Raw genomic sequence first — 18,319 nt, 5'->3', positions numbered from 1 at the left:
ACTGGGGGAGGTGTCACGCAGTCTTTCAGTTCGTTAGCCCAAGGTATGATCATAACTGTTATGGTTTAGATAGGAGGTGTCCCCCAAAAGCTCATGTGTGAGACAATGAAGAAGGTTTAGAGGTGAAATGCTTGGGTTATGAGAGCCTTAACATAACCAGTGTATGAATCCCATCATAGGGATTGACTGGGTGGTAACGGCAGGCAGATAGGGTGTGGCTGGGGGAGGTGGGCCCTGGGGGTGTGCCTCTGGGGTTTATATTTTTTCCTTGTTGAGCAGAGCATCTCTCTCTCTCTCTCTTTCTCTCTCTCTTTCTTTCTCTCTCTTTCTCCTTTTTGATACAATGCCCCAAGGCACTTTCCTCTACCACATTTTTCTTCCATGATATTCTGCCTCAACTTGAGCCTCGAGGAATAGAGGCAGACTTCTATAGACCAAGACCTTTAAAACAGTGAACACCAGGGCTGGGGTTATAGCTCAGTTGGTAGAGTGTTTACCTCACAAGTCCCAGGCCCTGGGTTCAATCCCTACTACTGCAAAGTAGAAAAAGAAAAAAAGCAGTAAACCCCAAAATAAACTTCTTCCTCCTCTGATTATTCTTGTTAGGTCTTTTGGTTGCAGCAATGAAAAGGCTGACTAAAACAGTAACTATTCAATAAAGACTTTCATTAAAATAAACTCATTTTGCTACTCTACTTTAGGGAGTGTTATGGATTGGATATGAGGTGTCCCTCCAAAAGCTCATGTTAAGCAATGCAGGAATGTGCAGAGGTGAAATGATTAGATTCTGAGAGCTGTAACTACATTGTGGATTAATCTGCTGGGTGACTTTAATAATTTGAATAGATTACTGGGTGGTACCTATAAGCAGGAGGGGTATGGCTGGAGGAACTGTCACTGGGGTGTACCCCTGGGGGTTATATATCTTGTCCATGGCTCCTCACTCTGCTTCCCTGCTGACTTGGGCTGAGCACCTTTCCTATGCTATGCCTTCTGCCATGGTGCGCTGCCTCCCTTCAGACCCAAGCAATGGAGTCCGCTGATCATGGACTGAGACCTCTGAACCCTAAGGCCAAATTAAACTTTCCTTCCTCTAAGTTGTTCTTGTCAGGTATCTCGATCACAATGAAAAGCTAGTACAGGGGGAGTTTTAATTAATGATTGACTCATTCATAAATCATGGATGGGTGATTCAATATCAATCTATTGTTTAAAAGGAAATACCATAAAACGAGAGAGAGGGGTCACTCAATGACTGTTTATTGTGTTCAAACTAAAAAGAAATCATAAGTAAGTGAAATACAAAAAAGTTCAAAAGTGATTTTCTACTTTTAGAACAAAGCTTTGTGATTTTGTTTCATCAAAATGACACTAAATTGTTGCTGTATGATCAAATTTATAGTTTCAATGTGTGTATTGTTCTGAATCTTATGGTTTTTTAAGAGGGTCTGTAGCCATAAGGAATTTATAAAATGTTTAAGTGACATTGTATTTACATTATATTCAAGCAACATTATTTTAGAAATGATTTAACAACTTCAGATGCCATAACCATATATTTTTTCCTAGAAGAAGGTCCTGCTCATCAATTAAGTTGGAGAGATGATGTACCAGGTTCATGGAAGAAATAAGGCATGAATAAATTATTTTCAGCACCCAGCTTTGCAGTGTAATCAATTATGAATGCTGATGTGCATGGGGGAGCATTTGTTTTGTAAATGTTACTTTGCAAGTAGGGATACAGAGTTGCAGCAAAAGTTCCTGTTTCATAATTCATCTTTGTCCATCACCCACTTGAGAACAGCAGGTTTCAAGCAATCTCATGGGGATGGTCCACTTTCAACATGCAGCCATAGGGGTATAAGGCCAGGCAGCCCCTTCCACAGATTCCTTCCTCAGCACTGGAGTAAGGTAAGGAGATGGGGACAGAGTGAACATCCGTCTGCTTCTTAAGGTCTCCTCTACAAGGTCATCATCCTGGGCAGATAACATCAAGGGAAGACTCTGCCCGTTACATCTGTGAGTGTGTTGCTCAGACTCCAGTCTGCTTTCATTATATCACTTGTAATCAGTTCCTCATTTGAAATGCTTTTGTTTTCTGTGGTGCCAACACAGTACTCTTAAATTTTCTTTAGGATCACAGAAGTATACTCCCAGGATATGGCCATGGACTCACAGAAATTATAAACCATCGGTAGAGAAAGAATCGGTCCATCTGAGGAGTGTGTAAAAGGGAGAACAACAAAGAGATGGAGTTTCAACAAGGAGATGAAGTGGAAGAAGGGGAAAAAGAAGAGAAGCAATCCAGTTCTCAATCCCAAAGTAAGGCTTTTTGGTACAGAAGGGTATCTTTTCTAAATGGGTGCCATGAGTTCATCTAAAGGAACAAAACGATGTAAAAACATTTAGCCTGTCTGCGAAAATGACACCTGTTGAGAGCTAACTTAATTATTCCTATGCAAAACCAGTGTCTAGAGTCTGAAGACTGAACCAACTTTTTGCAAAATGCATGACTTCTTTGTTAGAATGTGTGTGCTTTTCTGTTTCACTTTTTATCAGTTCCACAGCAGAGTACAATGGTGCAATAGGAGTTTACCAGAAATGACTATTAACAGTCTCTTCTTAAAATACACTAGCAACTTGTTATGTAAAACTGTAGTTTCAGAAAAGTTGGTTTCCATGAAGAATGATTTAGCAGATTGACTATACTATTTCTGTACTAGATTGTTATTTTTTTGGACCCATTTCTGTCACAGAGGATGGGTCTGTTTGTGTATATGGGGCAGCCAGCATGTATTCAACATCAGGCCTCTTAAAATAAATTGCAAATATTTGGGAGGAAGGTTTTCATTTACTTGAAATTTGGGTTAAAATAAAAAATTCCAGAGTGTCATTTCAGGAATTTGTATGCAGGGATGAAATTTTAACTGATACCAAAATAAAACAATTTCCATTTTTCATTTTCTAACCCTCTTTGTGTACCATGCACGGAAAAGTTAATGAGCTTAATAAACAACAAAAAATTTGCTTTGCTATGCGAGTTATCTCAAAGAAATATCTCATATAAATATGTTGCATCCTTGTCTATTTTAAAATAACTTTTCTAAGTCTACCTAGAATTGCACAATGCTCTTTGAGAGCAGATAACAAGATGAAAATAATTTGCTTTGGGAAGTCCTTAGTTTTGGTTCTTCTGTAAGTCTCTGATGTTGTTCTTGGATTTTTAATTAATGGTTAAGAACATGTCAGACCCTTGGATTTAAATCTAGTGTCTCTATTTGCATGGATGGTGGACAGGCGTCCTTAAGGCTCCAATTATCCCTCTGTCAAATGGGGATGAGTATTATGCACCTCCTAAATTTATGATGAGAGTTAAATGAGATGTTATAATGAAATGTGAATGCAGTCCTTGGTACATTGTAAGAGTACAATAAGTATTGTTTGGCTTTAACACTGGCATTAGCATTATGAGTTTTATTTATTTATTTACTTATTTTAGTAATCTGGCATTTGCTAATAACACATTTACATTTAAATTTTGAGCTTCAAAATTTAGACTCTGCATTCTCTGGTCAGGCTATATATATTAATGATAGTTCATTTGCAGTACTGAAGATTTTGCAGATTTCAACACCTATTTATCAGCACTTTAAAACTTATTAGATATTTAAATATTTACAACTTTAACAACCTGCTTCACAATTCTCATTTTTGTATAAATTATGTTTTGTGTAGAGAAGTTCTATACAAAAAGATTTGCGTGTGGTAATTTATCTAACCCGAGTGTACTAGAGAAAGTTTTATATGACACACAATGTGGTTGCTTCATAAAGCTAACCAGTGGATTGAAATAAGGATATGACAATACTGCCAAGGACATTTTTGTAAGGAGCATAGTTAGACAATTTTCAGAGCTGGGATTTAAAGACTATAATATTGCTACTAATTAAGGATATTGCATCAGTTAGGGGCCCAAAGGGAAATGATGGCACATTCTAATTTGGATAATTGAAGCCTGGTTTATAAATAAGGGGGCTATTTTAAAAGTATGGGTAAGGCCTATAGTAGAATCCTAGGTTAAGTCTCATGAATAGGGAGAGGTATCGGGGAACCAGGAGGGGAGAATCATGTAGAGCAGAGCAGACCAGCTCAGAGAAGCCCCAGCTTTCTATTGAGAGGCACTGGCAGTCCTTCTGTTTGGAATTGATTCCTTGAGCTCATCCCCTGCCTCTGCTCTCCTGCCAGAGTTCCCTACTGGTCAAAGCCAAGGGAAGCCATGGGGCACAGGCACCCGTTAGAATAGCCTGTTCAGGTGGAGTGAGGGCAAGATGGCTCTAAGGGGCAGGCAGAAAATGTCACACAAATACTAGCATTACAAAAACACAGGATTTTTTTTCTCCTTATATGTAATGGTGGCAAGTGTTTATAAACAAGCATTATATAAGTTCTTCATAGGAATTTTGTTTCAAGTTTGTTTTTTTTTAAACCATAGAGGAAAGAACAATGGGGAGAGGGAACTAGGAATTAAAATCTGTATTCTATAAAAACAAAAGATCATTTTCCATAGGACAGTGAGATGGATAGTGGTACATCTCCTTAGGTTAGAATGCCTCCCTATAAAAAGCTGTGTGGGGCCCTGAGCCCATCACTACATTAATCACTCCCTTTTCAAGAAATCTTACTGACAGTTTCCAATGTCTGGGCATTGTGTGCTGCTTTGAGGAAAAAAAGTAATAAGTAAACCAGACACAATCCCTGCCTTTTTGAAGTTTACAGTCTGTAAGTAAGTGAGGCCAATGATGTAGAGGAAGACTTACATAGTTTCATGGGTTGGATTCATGAAGACCCCCATCAAGTGCTACAGAACACAGGGCCACCAAGTGTCCAATTATAATATTTAGACGTGAAAATCAGAACTTATAGAGCAGCTGGCGATGTTCAAAAGAGCCACACGGTTTTTAAGCATCGTGTTTCCTCTTTCCCAAAATAAAGATCTTCATCATAAAATTTAGGTTAGCCAGTCCTGGAAAAATTTATCCAAATGTGATTTGTGAGACAAGACAGGTGTGGCCACAAGGATCTAGAAAACTCTCCAATTTAGTAGCCAAAGGATGGTCCGCAATAAAAGGAATGTTGTATTCTGTACTACCCAAAATAGTAGCCACTCGTGGTGGGGACTATGAAGCACTTGAAATGATGCTAATGAGACTGGGGAATGAATTTTAAATTTTGTTTAATTTTAATTAAATTTAATTAGCCACATGTGGCTATGGTAAGATACAGTGCAGATCTAGAGCAAGATAGGTTAGTTGGGGCTTGCTGAGCACAGCTGCTTCATTTAACCTCCTTTCCTTTCAGATGGGGTTAATTACAGTTTGTGTTTCCCCCCCCCCCACACACAACATTGTGTGCCCTACAGGGTATCAAATAGGGAGAAATCAAAGACAGGCTAATAAAATAACAAGTGTTAGTTAGGAGGCAGAGACTTTGGAACCCTTGCTTCTTGCTGGTGTGAATGTAAAATGGTGCTGCTGTTGTCAAAAATGGCACGATGATTCTGCAAAAAATTAAACACAGAATTACCATATGACCCAGCAATGCACTTCTGTGTATGTACTCAGAAGAAATGGAAGCAGGGACTCGAAGAGGTATTCATGCACCAAGTTCTTAGCAGCATTATTGACCATGGCTAATGGATGGAAGCAACCCAAGTATCCACTGACAGATGAATGCATACACAAAATAGACAGGTCATATATATTTATGTATAATGCATATATGTATTATATAGCATATATTTATATACACAAATAATACATACACATACCAGATATATAGACCAGATTATATATACACACACACACAAAAAAAACCCAGAATATTTATTAAGGCTTAAAAAGTAAAAAAATTCTGACACATTCTATCATATGGATGAACATTAAAGACATTATGCTAAATGAAGTAGGCCAATCACAAAAAGACAAATACAAGATTCCACTTATGTGAGGTACTTAGAGTAGTTAAAATCATAAAGCCAAAGTAAAATGGTGGTTGTGAAGGCGGGAGGAGAATAGGGAGTCGGTATTTAATGGGTACAGAGTTTCAGCTGGGGAGCATGAAAAGGCTCTGGAGATGTACAGTGGCGATTACCGGATAATGTGAATGCACTTAACACCCTGGAATCATACATCATAAATGGTTACAATGGTAAAATTTATGAGAGAGATATATATTTTATCTCACAATAAGAGAGGTTAAGCGCATTCTCTAGCATGAAAAAGAGAAACAGTAGTTGATGATCACTATATGGTGCAGGGATGTGGAAATACCCCTTGGCTGAAGGCTGTGGCAGTGCCACATGCAGCTCAGATGGGTGATTGGGTTAAGCGACCTCCCACCCCTGAGACTTGATGGTTTTATGAGCCCTGAAATTTTGGAATGCCAGTGGTGTCCATGGTGAGAAGTTTTCATGGGGCAGCCATGTCCCTCTCTAAGTGCTGGCCTTTCTTAGAGTCCTTGTGAGTCCCAATCTCTTAAAACGAAACAAACAAACAAATGAAAAACAGATTGGAGGTGAGAGCCAACTTTTCAGTAAAATTTATAAACAAGAAGATAAGCTGAGGGTGGAGCTAGTGATATAGCCCTTACTTAGCATGCACGAGGGTTCCATCCCCATCTCTGCAAAAGCAAATGGAGAAAAGATCCAAGAAGACCAACCAGGGATTTCAGTAGGAGGTGGGCAGATCAATTGGAGACATGGCCATTCTCTACACCTTGTTATTATCAATATATTCATCCTTTTATAAACCCAGTCTCAGACATCCCACTCTCTGACAACTATACTGTAATTTTTGCAACTGAATCCTGTATCTATTTATATATCGTGGAATGCTGCTAATGAGCATTCCATTACATATGGAACCACTACCATGTCTCGATCCCCTGGAACTTCCACTCCATTGAGCCTCTGTTACCACTTCACTTTGCCTCAGTGCTGTTGTTCAAAACCCTTCTTCCCTTACCTGGGTTAGATGCCAAGGTCCTTTTGGTAATCATTCTCTTGCATACATCCTCAACTCCCTCATCCCTTTCTCCTCCATCAGAGTTTTATCCAGACTTCAGGCTCATTTTCTTTGGACCCAAATAGGTAAACCAGGTTGGCAAAAACACATACCCATACTCACTGGCCTCCTTTTATATTCATGAATTCTGATTTAGAATTACCTCTTCCTGGTACTGAACAATCCAAATATATTTTCAAAGTCTATATATTCTCTTGCAGTCCTAAAGATTTCCTCTCTCCTCACACTTCTTTTCCACTCCTCACTCTTGGCTGATGATCCTGCTTCATATTTCATTGATGAAATGTGTTCCTGCCTCCATATTGACCAGCATCTGTGCCCATACCATACATTCTGCCTCCCCTCCCGTTAGCACGGATGAATTCTCTCTTCTCCTATTTAAACTGCCTTTTCCTCTGCACACTGGATTCCACCCCTGCTCATCCACTCAAGATCATCACTCCAGCAAGTATCCCTGTTCTCTCCGCCATCATTACTCTTTCCTTCCCTTTTGGTTCATGCTCATGAGCACAAAGAATACATAACTTCTTCTTTTTGTAGTCTCTTTTTCAACTGTATAATTACTTCTAGTAACGGCTCCATTTCTATTGGTCTCCATTTACTCTGTTCTCCTTGGTCTTACTCCAAATGGGCTTTGGTCACCCAACTGCCAAAACTCTTCTTATCAAGTACACTATTCACCTCTGTATGGCCAAACCCATTGCTCCCATTGCTTCAGTTTTAGTTCTATTTTTTCCCACTTGAGCAGCATTTTATAGATGACTAATTTTTGAAACATTTTTCCAGTTGGCTTCTGGAACATCCACTCTTTCTCCCAGCTCACTAAGCATGCCTTTCATTCTCCTTTTATGAATTTTTTTTTTTTTTTTTTTTTTTTTTTTGGGTGCTGGGGATCGAACCCAGGGCCTTGTGCTTACAAGGCAAGCACTCTACCAACTGAGTTACCTTCCCAGCCCCTATGAATCTTTATCTTCTTTTTTTTTTTTTTTTTAAATGGTGGCATCCTCTAGAGATTTTTCAATATTTTTATTTGTTCTTTTTAGTATTCATGACAGTAGAATGTATTTTGACATACCATACCTACATGGAGTATAATTTCCCACTTTTCTGACTGTATATGATATGGAGTTACACTGCTCGTGTATTTATATATGAAAATAGGAAAATTATGTTCAATTCATTCTGTCTTCATCTTTTTGACCTCTGAACTTTGAACCGCTTTAGTCCTCAAACTTTGGGCATCTCAACTCTATCTCCATACTACATGGAAGACTTCCAAATTTATATCATTGTCCCAGGTTCATCTATCCAACTGCCTTATTGACACTCCAAACTAAGAGTATCAGAAATGGAACTCTTGGGCTGGGGATGTAGCTCAGTTGGTAGTGTGCTTGCCTTCCATGTACACGGCCCTGGGTTCAATCCCCACAAAAGGAAAAAAAAAAAAAAAAAAAAAAGAAAAAGAAATGGAATTTTAATCCCCAGCAATCCTCTCCTTGCCACCTCCTACCCGCCACCATTACTTACTTCTCTGGAGTCTTCCCCATCTCAACAGAGGGGCGTCTTTTCTTCTAGCTGCCCTGGGTAAAAACTTGACTCCTTGATTTTTCTTTCTCACATCGTACATTTCACTGATCAGCAAGTCCTTGCAGAACCTGACCAGTTCTCAGCTCCACTGTTATGGCTTCATATTAGTCAGCAGTTTCTAAAGAAACAGAACCAAGAGAATAGATAGCTAATTGATATATAAATGTATTTGTAAGAAATTGGCTCAGTTCTGGAGGCTGTGAACTCTCAAGATCAGCAGTCAGCAAGCTGGAGACCCAGAAGAGTTGACAGTGGAGTTCCAGTCTAAGCCCACAGGCCTGAGAAGCAAGAGAGGCAATGGCCTAAGTTTTAGTCTGGGTCCAAATTCAAGATAGGTCCCATTTCACAGACAGCCAGGCTGAGAGAGGATGCATGTTCCCATATCAGCCTTTTTGTCCTATTCAGGCCTTCAGTGGGTTGAATGAAGCCCACTTCCTTTGGAGAGGGAAATTTGCTTTACTCAGTCTACCAGCTTAGTATTAATCTCATTCAGACACACTTGCAGTTACACCCAGAATAATGTCTAGCCAAATACCTGAGCACCTTTTAGCCAAGGTGATGCCTAAAATTGTCACAGCTGCCTACTTCCATCTTTGTCCCTTAATCTATCCTCAGTACAACAGTTGGGACACATCATGTCACTCCTCAGATAAAATTCTCTAAATGTTTCCTATCTCAATTGAAGTAAAATTTAAAAACTACCAGGACCACTAAGACCCTACATGCTGGTTTGTCCATCTCTAGCCCCACCCTCTTCCTCTTCCCCACTCTGTTCTGCCCACACTGATGTTTCTCCAAAAACCAAGCAGGCTCCTGCCTCAGAGTCTTTACATCTGCATTTCCTTAAGCTTGAAATGGTCTTTATCCAAACATGCAGTTTCCTCCCTCAATGGTTTTCTTATCTTAGTGACCTTTGCAATAAGCCCATTTTTTAAAATGTAGCACTCCTCATCCCTCTTATTTTACTTCTTTTTAAGTTAATTGTATTTTAGAATAGTTTTAGAGTTACAAAATAATGCAACATGTACAGAGAATGCTCATAAACTCTGTTCCCAGTTCTCCCCATTATTACCATCTTACCTTAGTATGATATTCTTATCACAACTAATGAACCAATCATGACACTTTATTAGAAAAGCTTATACTTGATTTGGATTTCCTTAGTTTTTACCTAAGCTCCTTCTTCTGTCCCAGTATCCCATGTAGGATATCACATTACATTTAGTTTTCAGGTTCCCCTAGAATGTGGTGGTTTTTCAGACTTTGTTTTTGATGACTTCAACATTTTTGAGGAATATTGATCAGGATTTTGAAGGATGTTCCTCTGGGAATTTGACATTTTTCTCCTCATAAGACCAGGGTTATGGGTTTGGGAAGGAAGACATAGAGGGAAAGTGCCATCTACCTCACCCTATCAAAGGTACATAGCATCAATATGATATACAGCTGTCGATATTGACCTTGAGCACCGGATGAGGTCATGTTTCTCAGGTTTCTCCTGTCAAACGACTCTTTTCCTCCTGTCCAAGCGGTACTTTTTGGAGGGGTACACTATGCACAGTCCAAACTCAGAATGGAGAGTCTCTTCCTTGGTAGCAGAGTATCTCCTGAAATTATTTGTAATTCTGTGGGGGCACTGTCATCCCTTCTCATTTATTTATTCATTTATTCATATCAGTATGGACTCACGAATATTTTGTACTTAGGGTTGAGTTGTAATCGGGGTACAAGTTGTTCCCATCTGTGGCCATTGGGTGCTCTTTCAGTACTTCCCTGTGTTTGACATTTTTCCATCAACGCAGGGTCGTTTATGTTGTTTTTGGTTTTTGTTTTTAGAACCTCTTAAGTCTTGTCCTTGTTTTTCAAGACGCTTACTACCTATTGACATAAGGCACTTTCTCCATTTCTCTCTCTACACTAAATTTATTGCCAGAGCCTTGAGGGCAGATTTCGGCAGGACTTTCACCACCGAGGTGACCTGAGAACTGCAGTGGACACTTATTTGCTATCCAATGAAAGAACCGACTCGGCTGGCGTCTAAGGCCCACTTGACAGGTCTTAGGCTGGCTCTGGAAGGTCCTGTGACCCCCGCCTCCCGGGCCTCCGCCTCGCAGGTCGGGGCAGGCTCATGGACGGCCGCAACCTCTGGCAGTCACACCCACGCCCGAAACGGCGTCAAGCGTCCTCGCCGCGGAAACGCAACGGACTGCAAATGTCACCAGTTCAACGGGGTTTCCCCGGGCAAGTCCGACGCCTTGGACCGGCCTACCTCCCCGGCCTGGGGGCGAGAGAAGCGGGGAGGGAGCGCCCGGAGCGGCCAACAGCGCGAACCCGCCTGACCGCGCCGCCCGCCGCAGCATCTGGGGCGCACGGGGCAGGTCGCCGCGTCCGGGGTTCCGGGCAGTCAGGAGCGCGCGAACTGCTGTCGGGGCGGGAGCCGGCGCGCCGAGGGTGGCTGGCGGCCGCGCCCCAGCGCTGCCGCCCCGGGGCGGGGCCTGTCCCCAGCTGTGGAGGCTTCCCAAGCGGCGGGGGCTGGGCCGGCGGCGCCCAGATGCGGCTGTGGCGGCGCTGAGCTCGGCCGGCGCGGAAGGAGCGCGGCCGCGGCGGCGGGAGGCGCAAGGAGCGGAGCGGCGGGGAGGCGCGCAGCAGGTTCCCCGGCGCCGCGGTGCCCACCGCGGGACGTGCGCCCGCGCAGGACAGCCTCGTCGGTGGCCACGCTAGCCCCGGGTCCTGGTTGGTTTTTCCCTCCGAGGGTCTCCTTTGCTCTCCCTAACTCCCCCGGAGCAGGGGCGCGCCGGCTGCGGGGCGCAGGGTGCGGGTGCCGGTGCCGGCGGGGCGGGACTCGCGCTCGCTGGGCAGGATGCTGTGCGGTAGGCAGCGTTCCGGATCTGCCGAGGTCCCCACGCTGCCTCTGGGTAGCTTGGGGACAGGGCATTGGGTTTCTCGTGCAGAGAGGGATGCCTTTTTAATCCTTTTGTTATTATTGTTGTTATTATTACTATTTTAATTATAGAGGATGAGGGATTGAGGATTTAGTGCCTCAGAAATTATTTCAAACGCACCTGTTGAGAGGCAGTGTTTAAAGTATCCACCTAAGACCACTTTTATTTAAGTCAGAAGTCTGAAATGTTGTTTTAATTAAGGGGGACTTTATTTCGGTTTGATCACCTCTTCACTTCCTATTAGGGTGCTCTTTCTCAAAAACAGCAGAATGGGTCCTTTTTGACTTGAACTTGACAACATGACTCAGGAACCAGGAAATATGGAGACATTGATACGGCCTGAAACAGTTTCCACAGAAAACTTTTTTTTTTTTTTTTTTTTTTTCTTTAGTGGAGAGAAGTAGTGGCAGCGCCTAGGACCACACCGTCCCGAGAGGGAATTCTCTCCTTTTCTACTCTCCACTGACAGCAGGGATCTGCATGACTTCCTGTGGTTCTCACGCACTTGTTTAAGCCATTTCTCAGCAGAGGGAGGAGTTGTTATTTGCACACAAGTATCCCAAAATGAGTCACAGGGCTGCTTTCTTAATTGTGAGACCTTGTTAATGAACTTTTGAAAAGTTTGTGCTTCATCTTCCCGCCTCCCCCGACCCCGATTTAAAATAAAACTATAGATGTGAGATACCTGTGCCGCCCAACTTGGTGCAGGCGGGGTAGGAAGTAACAATTCAAGTTTTCAGTTTATTAAAGCGCTTGATGGGAGAGCATACCAGCTAGGTTCACTAGGCTGATCTAAGATAACTCTTAAAATCATGCGCTTTGCCAGAGAAACCCAAGAGAAAGTAAATTTCATTATTTAATAACCATTTGCTATTAACTTTCATGGTATGGTAGAAATAAGTCATTTTACGTAGTGATTGTAAGCCACTCTGAAATCAAAATATTTAGTTTGTCTTTACTAAATTGGTGCTCAAATCACATGAAAATTGTTGAAGAAGGTGGATGTCAGAGTTGGGAAATTAAAATGTTAAAGCAGACAAGTTCCTCTGTAGCTTTTAGAAAGGGACTCTGCAAGATGTCAGTACACTCTAGGAAAGGGAATGGCATCTCCAGGGGAGCTGACTTGAGCTGGGTTCCACTTGAGACAATAGTTCTCAGGCACCCTCTTCACCTAGCTCTGCTTGTACAACTAGAACAGATTCTAAAGACTCAGGGAAGGCCTGCAAGTTATATTGGAAAATTCAGTACAGTGAGATGGGTGCTATCATAAGTCTACAACCAGAGTGGAGTTTCTGTCCCCATTTGACTGATGTTTCTGCAGTTATAGGATTTGGAATGCTTTGAGTCATTGCTGAAAGAACAAGGAAGGTTTTAGTTGAGTCCTCTGCTTATCTTTGTAGGCAGTCTATTTTTCCTAGAACATTAGGCCTGATTTTTAAAGAATTTGAGTTAATTATATTTCATATGATTTAATGACCATATAAAAATAAACCCAGTCTATTATCCCCCCTGGATAATTGCAGGCATTTTTAGTTATGTCCCTTTTAAAAAATGGAGTGGCTAATTAATAGTTTACAACTTTATAATGCTGTATTGAAGCAACGTTCTGCTCATTGTTCTGTACAGAAGTCCTTCCTGATTTGAAGTTTGGCTTTCCATGACTTCAATTCCCTGGGGTCAACTGAGGTCCAAAATATTAAATAAAAACTTCGCTCAATAAGGTATTTTGAGAGAGAAAGAGGAAGAGAGGCCTTATTTACATAACTTTTATTATAGTATATTATTATAATTATTCTACCTTAATAGTATGATTAATCTCATCCTGTGCCTAATGTATAAATTAAACTTTACCATAAGTTTGTGTGTATAAACATACAGTATATATAGAGTATTTACCAGGTTCAGGCACTACTGGGGATCTTAGACCATATTCTCCAAGAATAAAGGGAACTGACTGCTATATGTTAAATTTCCCATTTTCTAAGATATTCAACCAGCAGAGGAACCAATGCTAAATTTTTACTTAAATTTCCACATTTCATTTCTCCTTTGAAACCCTCAAAGTTACATTTTTCTATGAGGAAAAAAAAAGGGGGGGTTGAGAGTTTTATTCGCCATTGTGCTCTCAGATCTTGACCTAGACTTGAGTCATGACAACTGTAAGAAGTATTTATTGATTAAATAATGAACCTTAACATGGGAGGAGGCACTGTTTGGCAGATGTACAGTAGTACAGAGGAGTGCAACAGTGGTCTATGGTCAGGAAACTCCAGCCTGTGTGGTGTGGGCACTGGGGGAGGGCTGGAGAGATAGGCAGGGCCAGATCACCAAGGCCCATGTGCCAGGTAAGAGCTGTGGTTTTGTTCTATAGAGATCTTTGAACAAATTAATGATGTCGTCAGACACATGTTTAAAAAACAAAAAAACTTAGGGGAAAAAAGTATAGGACATATTAGGTGAAAATGACATTGACCTTAGATTATTATAATATCCAAGACGAGAAATTAAAGAAGACTTTTAATGAGGCAGTGACAGCAAGGAATGGAAAAGGGGGAAGGAGCTGAGAGATGTGTAATGGGCAGAACCCTGTTGCAGGTTTAAAGTATACCTTGAGAAAGGGGGAGGAGTTAAGATGATGCCTGCATTTCTAGTTAATGACAAGGATAGGATCATCCCGCTAAATGGAAGAGAAGGTTTAGGCTGGTGGATGATGAGTAGCTTGCACGGTACTTGACATATGATCAGTGCTCTCCTTACGCATTTTTTCGATGGTTAATAATAGCTAAATACCTGCACCAGGTACTGTCTTAGGTTCATTATATGGATTAAGTCCTTTACTGCTCACTGGACTCCTCTGAGAGCAGTACTCTAAGTTACCTTGGCAGGTGAGAAAAAGTGCAGCGTTAATAGTTGACAGAGCCAGGAATTGATGCCAAGCACCTGGCTCCGGAGCGTGCCTTCTAAACCACTCTGCTGATCTGCTTCTCGGTGAAGGAATGAGGTTTTAGACTAGTGAACTCAGGTTGGAGTCATTCTCCTGATCCTGGCAATTCTTCCCCCATCAGGAACGGCCCCAGGGCACAAGGTGCCACATGCCACCCCATCAGCACCATCACTCCAAGAAAGCACAGTCGAGCTAGGAATAAACCTGGACAGATCAGAAATTTCTCCTGGAAATTTAAACATTTTAATGGAGACTCATGGTGCCTGAAGGTTCCCAGAACTTCAGCCATTGTTTCCGCAGATCTGTCTTGGTCACCATCCTTCCCAACCATTGGATGTTCAGCTCTTGATGTTTCTTTTTTCTTTGGGGGTACTGTCTACTGAATGCAGGGTGTTGTGCATGCCAGGTAAGCTGCCTACCACTAAGCTATACCGCGGACCTTTTTATTTTGAGATAGGGTCTCACTAAATTGCGAAGACTGCACTCAAGCTTGCCATCCTCCTGCCTCAGCCTCCTGAGTGGCTGGGATTAGAGATGTGTGCCACTGTGCCTGGCAGCTTTTTGTGTTTCTTAGGTGTGTTTTGTTACTAAGCTCTTCCACAGGGAGGCAGGGATACTGGCTTGACCCTTGGGGGGAGTATTAATCTACGGATTGGGGCTACTGGTGGAAGAGTCACCCAGCAAAAGCAGGCAGGGACCTAACAACTGCAAATCACTTGTTCCTGCCTTGTGATCTGCCGTCTGGGGCCTATTTTGTTCTGGTTTTACCCTGAAACAGGTGCCTTACCTGCCTGTCCTGCCCCTACTGTGTCCTTGTCCTCTAGTTTTAGTTTGGCAGAATGATTCCAGTTTCTTGGGTTCAGATCTTGATTTCTTTTTGAGGCATTCAAGTAAACTCCTTGGTCCCAAAAAAGGTATTTTGACCAATAACCCCGTCCCTCCCACTACCCTCCAAAATATCCAGCCCAAATTCATCACTATTCTGTTTGATGATTCAAGTTACACTGATTTGGGTTAACATCCTGATTTTTGTTCAGCAACCAGGTCAGATTATCTTTTCCTCAAAACCTTCACTTTGGACCAATTAAGAATTATAAACACTGGCCAGACACAGTGGTGCATGCCTGTAACCTAGGCGGTTTGGGGAGCTGAGGCAGGAGGATCACAAGTTCAAGGCCAGCCTCAGCAGCTAAGCAAGAAATTAAACAACTTAGGGAGAGCCTGTCTCAAAATTAAAACATAAAAAGGCCTGGGGATGTGGTTCAGTGGTTAAGTGCCCCAGAATTAATCTTTGGTACAAAAAAAAAATTATAAACACTGAATTAGGGGCTGGGATTATGGCTCAGTGGTGGAGCGCTTGCCTAGCATGCGTGAGGCCCTGGGTTCAATCCTCAGCACCACATACAAAAAACTAATTTTAAAAGCTATAAAAAAAATACATTCTACTGTCATGTATAACTAAAAAGAACAAATAAAAAAATTTAAAAAAGAATTATAAACACTGAATTAATGCTGTACTCAAACTGACTCAGCAGACTTGCTTTGAACATTTGAAGCTCTAAAATGTTCACATTTCTAAACTAGAAAGTTTTAAAAGTTTTTTCTTCCTATGAATTACACGTTTCATTTGACATTTCTTCAGATTTACGAGGAGATCAAGATGTTTAACTTACTCACTGTATAAGAGCTATAGGAAGCCTTCAGGGGTGATCCACACACCTGTCCCTTGGTTTTAATTCTGTATGTCCAGCTGTAATTCATTCAGTTCTTGGATCACAAGAAAGGGAAAGGTTTCGGCCAATATTTCAAGTGGGTTTGTCCTGCTTCATTTTTTCTGTGGTTTCCCTGAGAGATGGGTATCGCTGGAATTGAGGGCTCTGGTAGGTCTCTGAATCTCCTCCCAGTTCTAACCATTCTGTGACTTTTGCTGGTAGTGAAGCCATCTGTCAGCTGAGCATTGTGGGCCACTCTTTCTGAACCTATGAATACTGTACGTTAGATGTGTTTATCATTTCCTTGTAGAGCTCAATGATTTGGTAATTTTGGTGCAACTCAGGGTTTTAGAGTGGGCGATTCTCAATTATCTTTGAGATAATTACATGTTGTTAAGATGTTTAATTTTTCAATGGATGCTAAGATAATTCAGATGCCAAGACTCCTGGAGAAGTAATCCCATAGCATGTACCCAACTGTTCTACTTGTTTCCTTGTCCAAAGATATAAAGCAGTGTTCCTTGCCTAACTTATTGGGTAATGATGTAAATGTCAGCTTTTCAGAATAGTGGAAATTACTGTGTTTCCATATGACACAAGTATTGTCTCTCCATTGCCATTTTAGGATTACAGCCATGCACATCTCTTCTGCTGGTTTTAGTTATAATTTTCTACTGTGTACCTTGTTGTATTGATTAGTGACACAAATCTGTTGATTTGGGACAAAGTAGGATACAGTGTGTAAGGTGAATCTCATAATATTACTGTATTTCCCACCTGTTCCTCCCCTCTGCCCTCATTACTGCGTGCAAACCAACATAATATGTTTAGGTGACAATATATGTAGTTCTATATTATTTACAAACTTTCCTCTTATGTATTCTCTTTTAATTCTCATAACAGCCTGGCAAAACAGACACAAGTGTTATTACTGTTGTTGTTGCTTATATTCATGTTTTATAAAGGAGGAAGGAAGCTCACTGAGAGATTGAGTGACCCCCAATACTCCAGATGTTGTGTGCAGAAAGGCCAGCTACATAACTCTGTCAGTTCATGACTACAAGGGGCAAGTTCACTGTTGTAGGTCAAGTTCCCAGAAAGCAGACACCATGAGAATCTGAGATTTGCATAGGAAGTTTTTATTGGGATATAATCTGGGAATGACACAGAGTAGAGAGAGAAGATGGCAGGATTGCCAAGAGGGAGCAATGGAGCTTCAGTGTGTGCACAGCTGTAAGCCGTGGAGCTGGGACGGGCTTCAGAATTGCTTTGCCACCATGAGGCAAGAGTGCTAGACTGCGGACCTGCATAGCGTGTTACTGGGCTGAAGGTTGCTGGCAATAGGCAATTGTAAAACAATGTTAGGTATTTATATATCTATTATATATCTAAACATAATAAAGGTTAAAAAAAAAAAAAAAAGCAGTATAAAAGATTTTAAGATGCTGGACCTGTATAGGGCACTTGCTGTGAATGGAGCTATCAGGACTAGAAGTTGCTCCATGTGAGTCAGCGAGTAAGTGGTGAGTGAACGTGGAGGCCTGTATCCACCAGAGGCTTGACAAACACAGGGCACTTAAGCGATGCTAAAGCTATTTTAAAAATATTGTTCTTTCTTCAATAATAAATTAACCTTAGCTTATTGTAACCTTTTTACTTTATAAACACTTTGTATCTTTAAACACTTTTTGACTCTTGTACTAACAGCTTAAAACACATGTACATGGTACAGCTGTATACATTTTTTTAAATTTATGGCCTTATTCTGTAAACTTTTTTCCAGTTTTAAACTTAATTTTATTGTGTTTGTGTATTTTTATTTTTTAGCTGTTTAAATTTTTTTGTTGTTAAAAAGCAAGATACAAACACACGTTGACCTCAGCCTGTGCAGGGTCAGGATCACCTCTGTTACTGCCTTCCACCTCCACATCTTACACCACTGGAAGGTCTTCAGGGGGCAGTGACAGGCTTGGAACTGTCACCTGCTATGATCACAAGGCCATCTTCTGGAGCACCTGCTGAAGGACCTTCCCAAGGCTGTTCTTGAGATGC

The 18,319-nt window shown here is 41.4% G+C and overlaps 1 protein-coding gene across 1 annotated transcript in view; it reads left to right on the top strand.

Moving 5' to 3' along the window:
- The first annotated feature begins 1,730 nt into the window (after nucleotides 1-1,730).
- Nucleotides 1,731-18,319, top strand: part of STX11 (syntaxin 11) — a 46,970-nt gene continuing 30,381 nt past the window's right edge. The window contains exons 1-2 of the mRNA XM_079146887.1: nucleotides 1,731-1,911; nucleotides 2,136-2,322. Of these exons, the coding sequence (XP_079003013.1) occupies nucleotides 2,250-2,322 (73 nt within the window). The 5' untranslated portion in view covers nucleotides 1,731-1,911; nucleotides 2,136-2,249. The remainder of the gene's footprint in view (nucleotides 1,912-2,135; nucleotides 2,323-18,319) is intronic.

This window comes from Sciurus vulgaris (assembly GCF_902686455.1).
Source record: "Sciurus vulgaris genome assembly, chromosome: 7".
Classification (NCBI taxonomy): domain Eukaryota; kingdom Metazoa; phylum Chordata; class Mammalia; order Rodentia; family Sciuridae; genus Sciurus; species Sciurus vulgaris.
The sequence above is the reverse complement of the archived record's forward strand: the minus strand, read 5'-3'. Positions and strand labels throughout refer to the sequence as shown.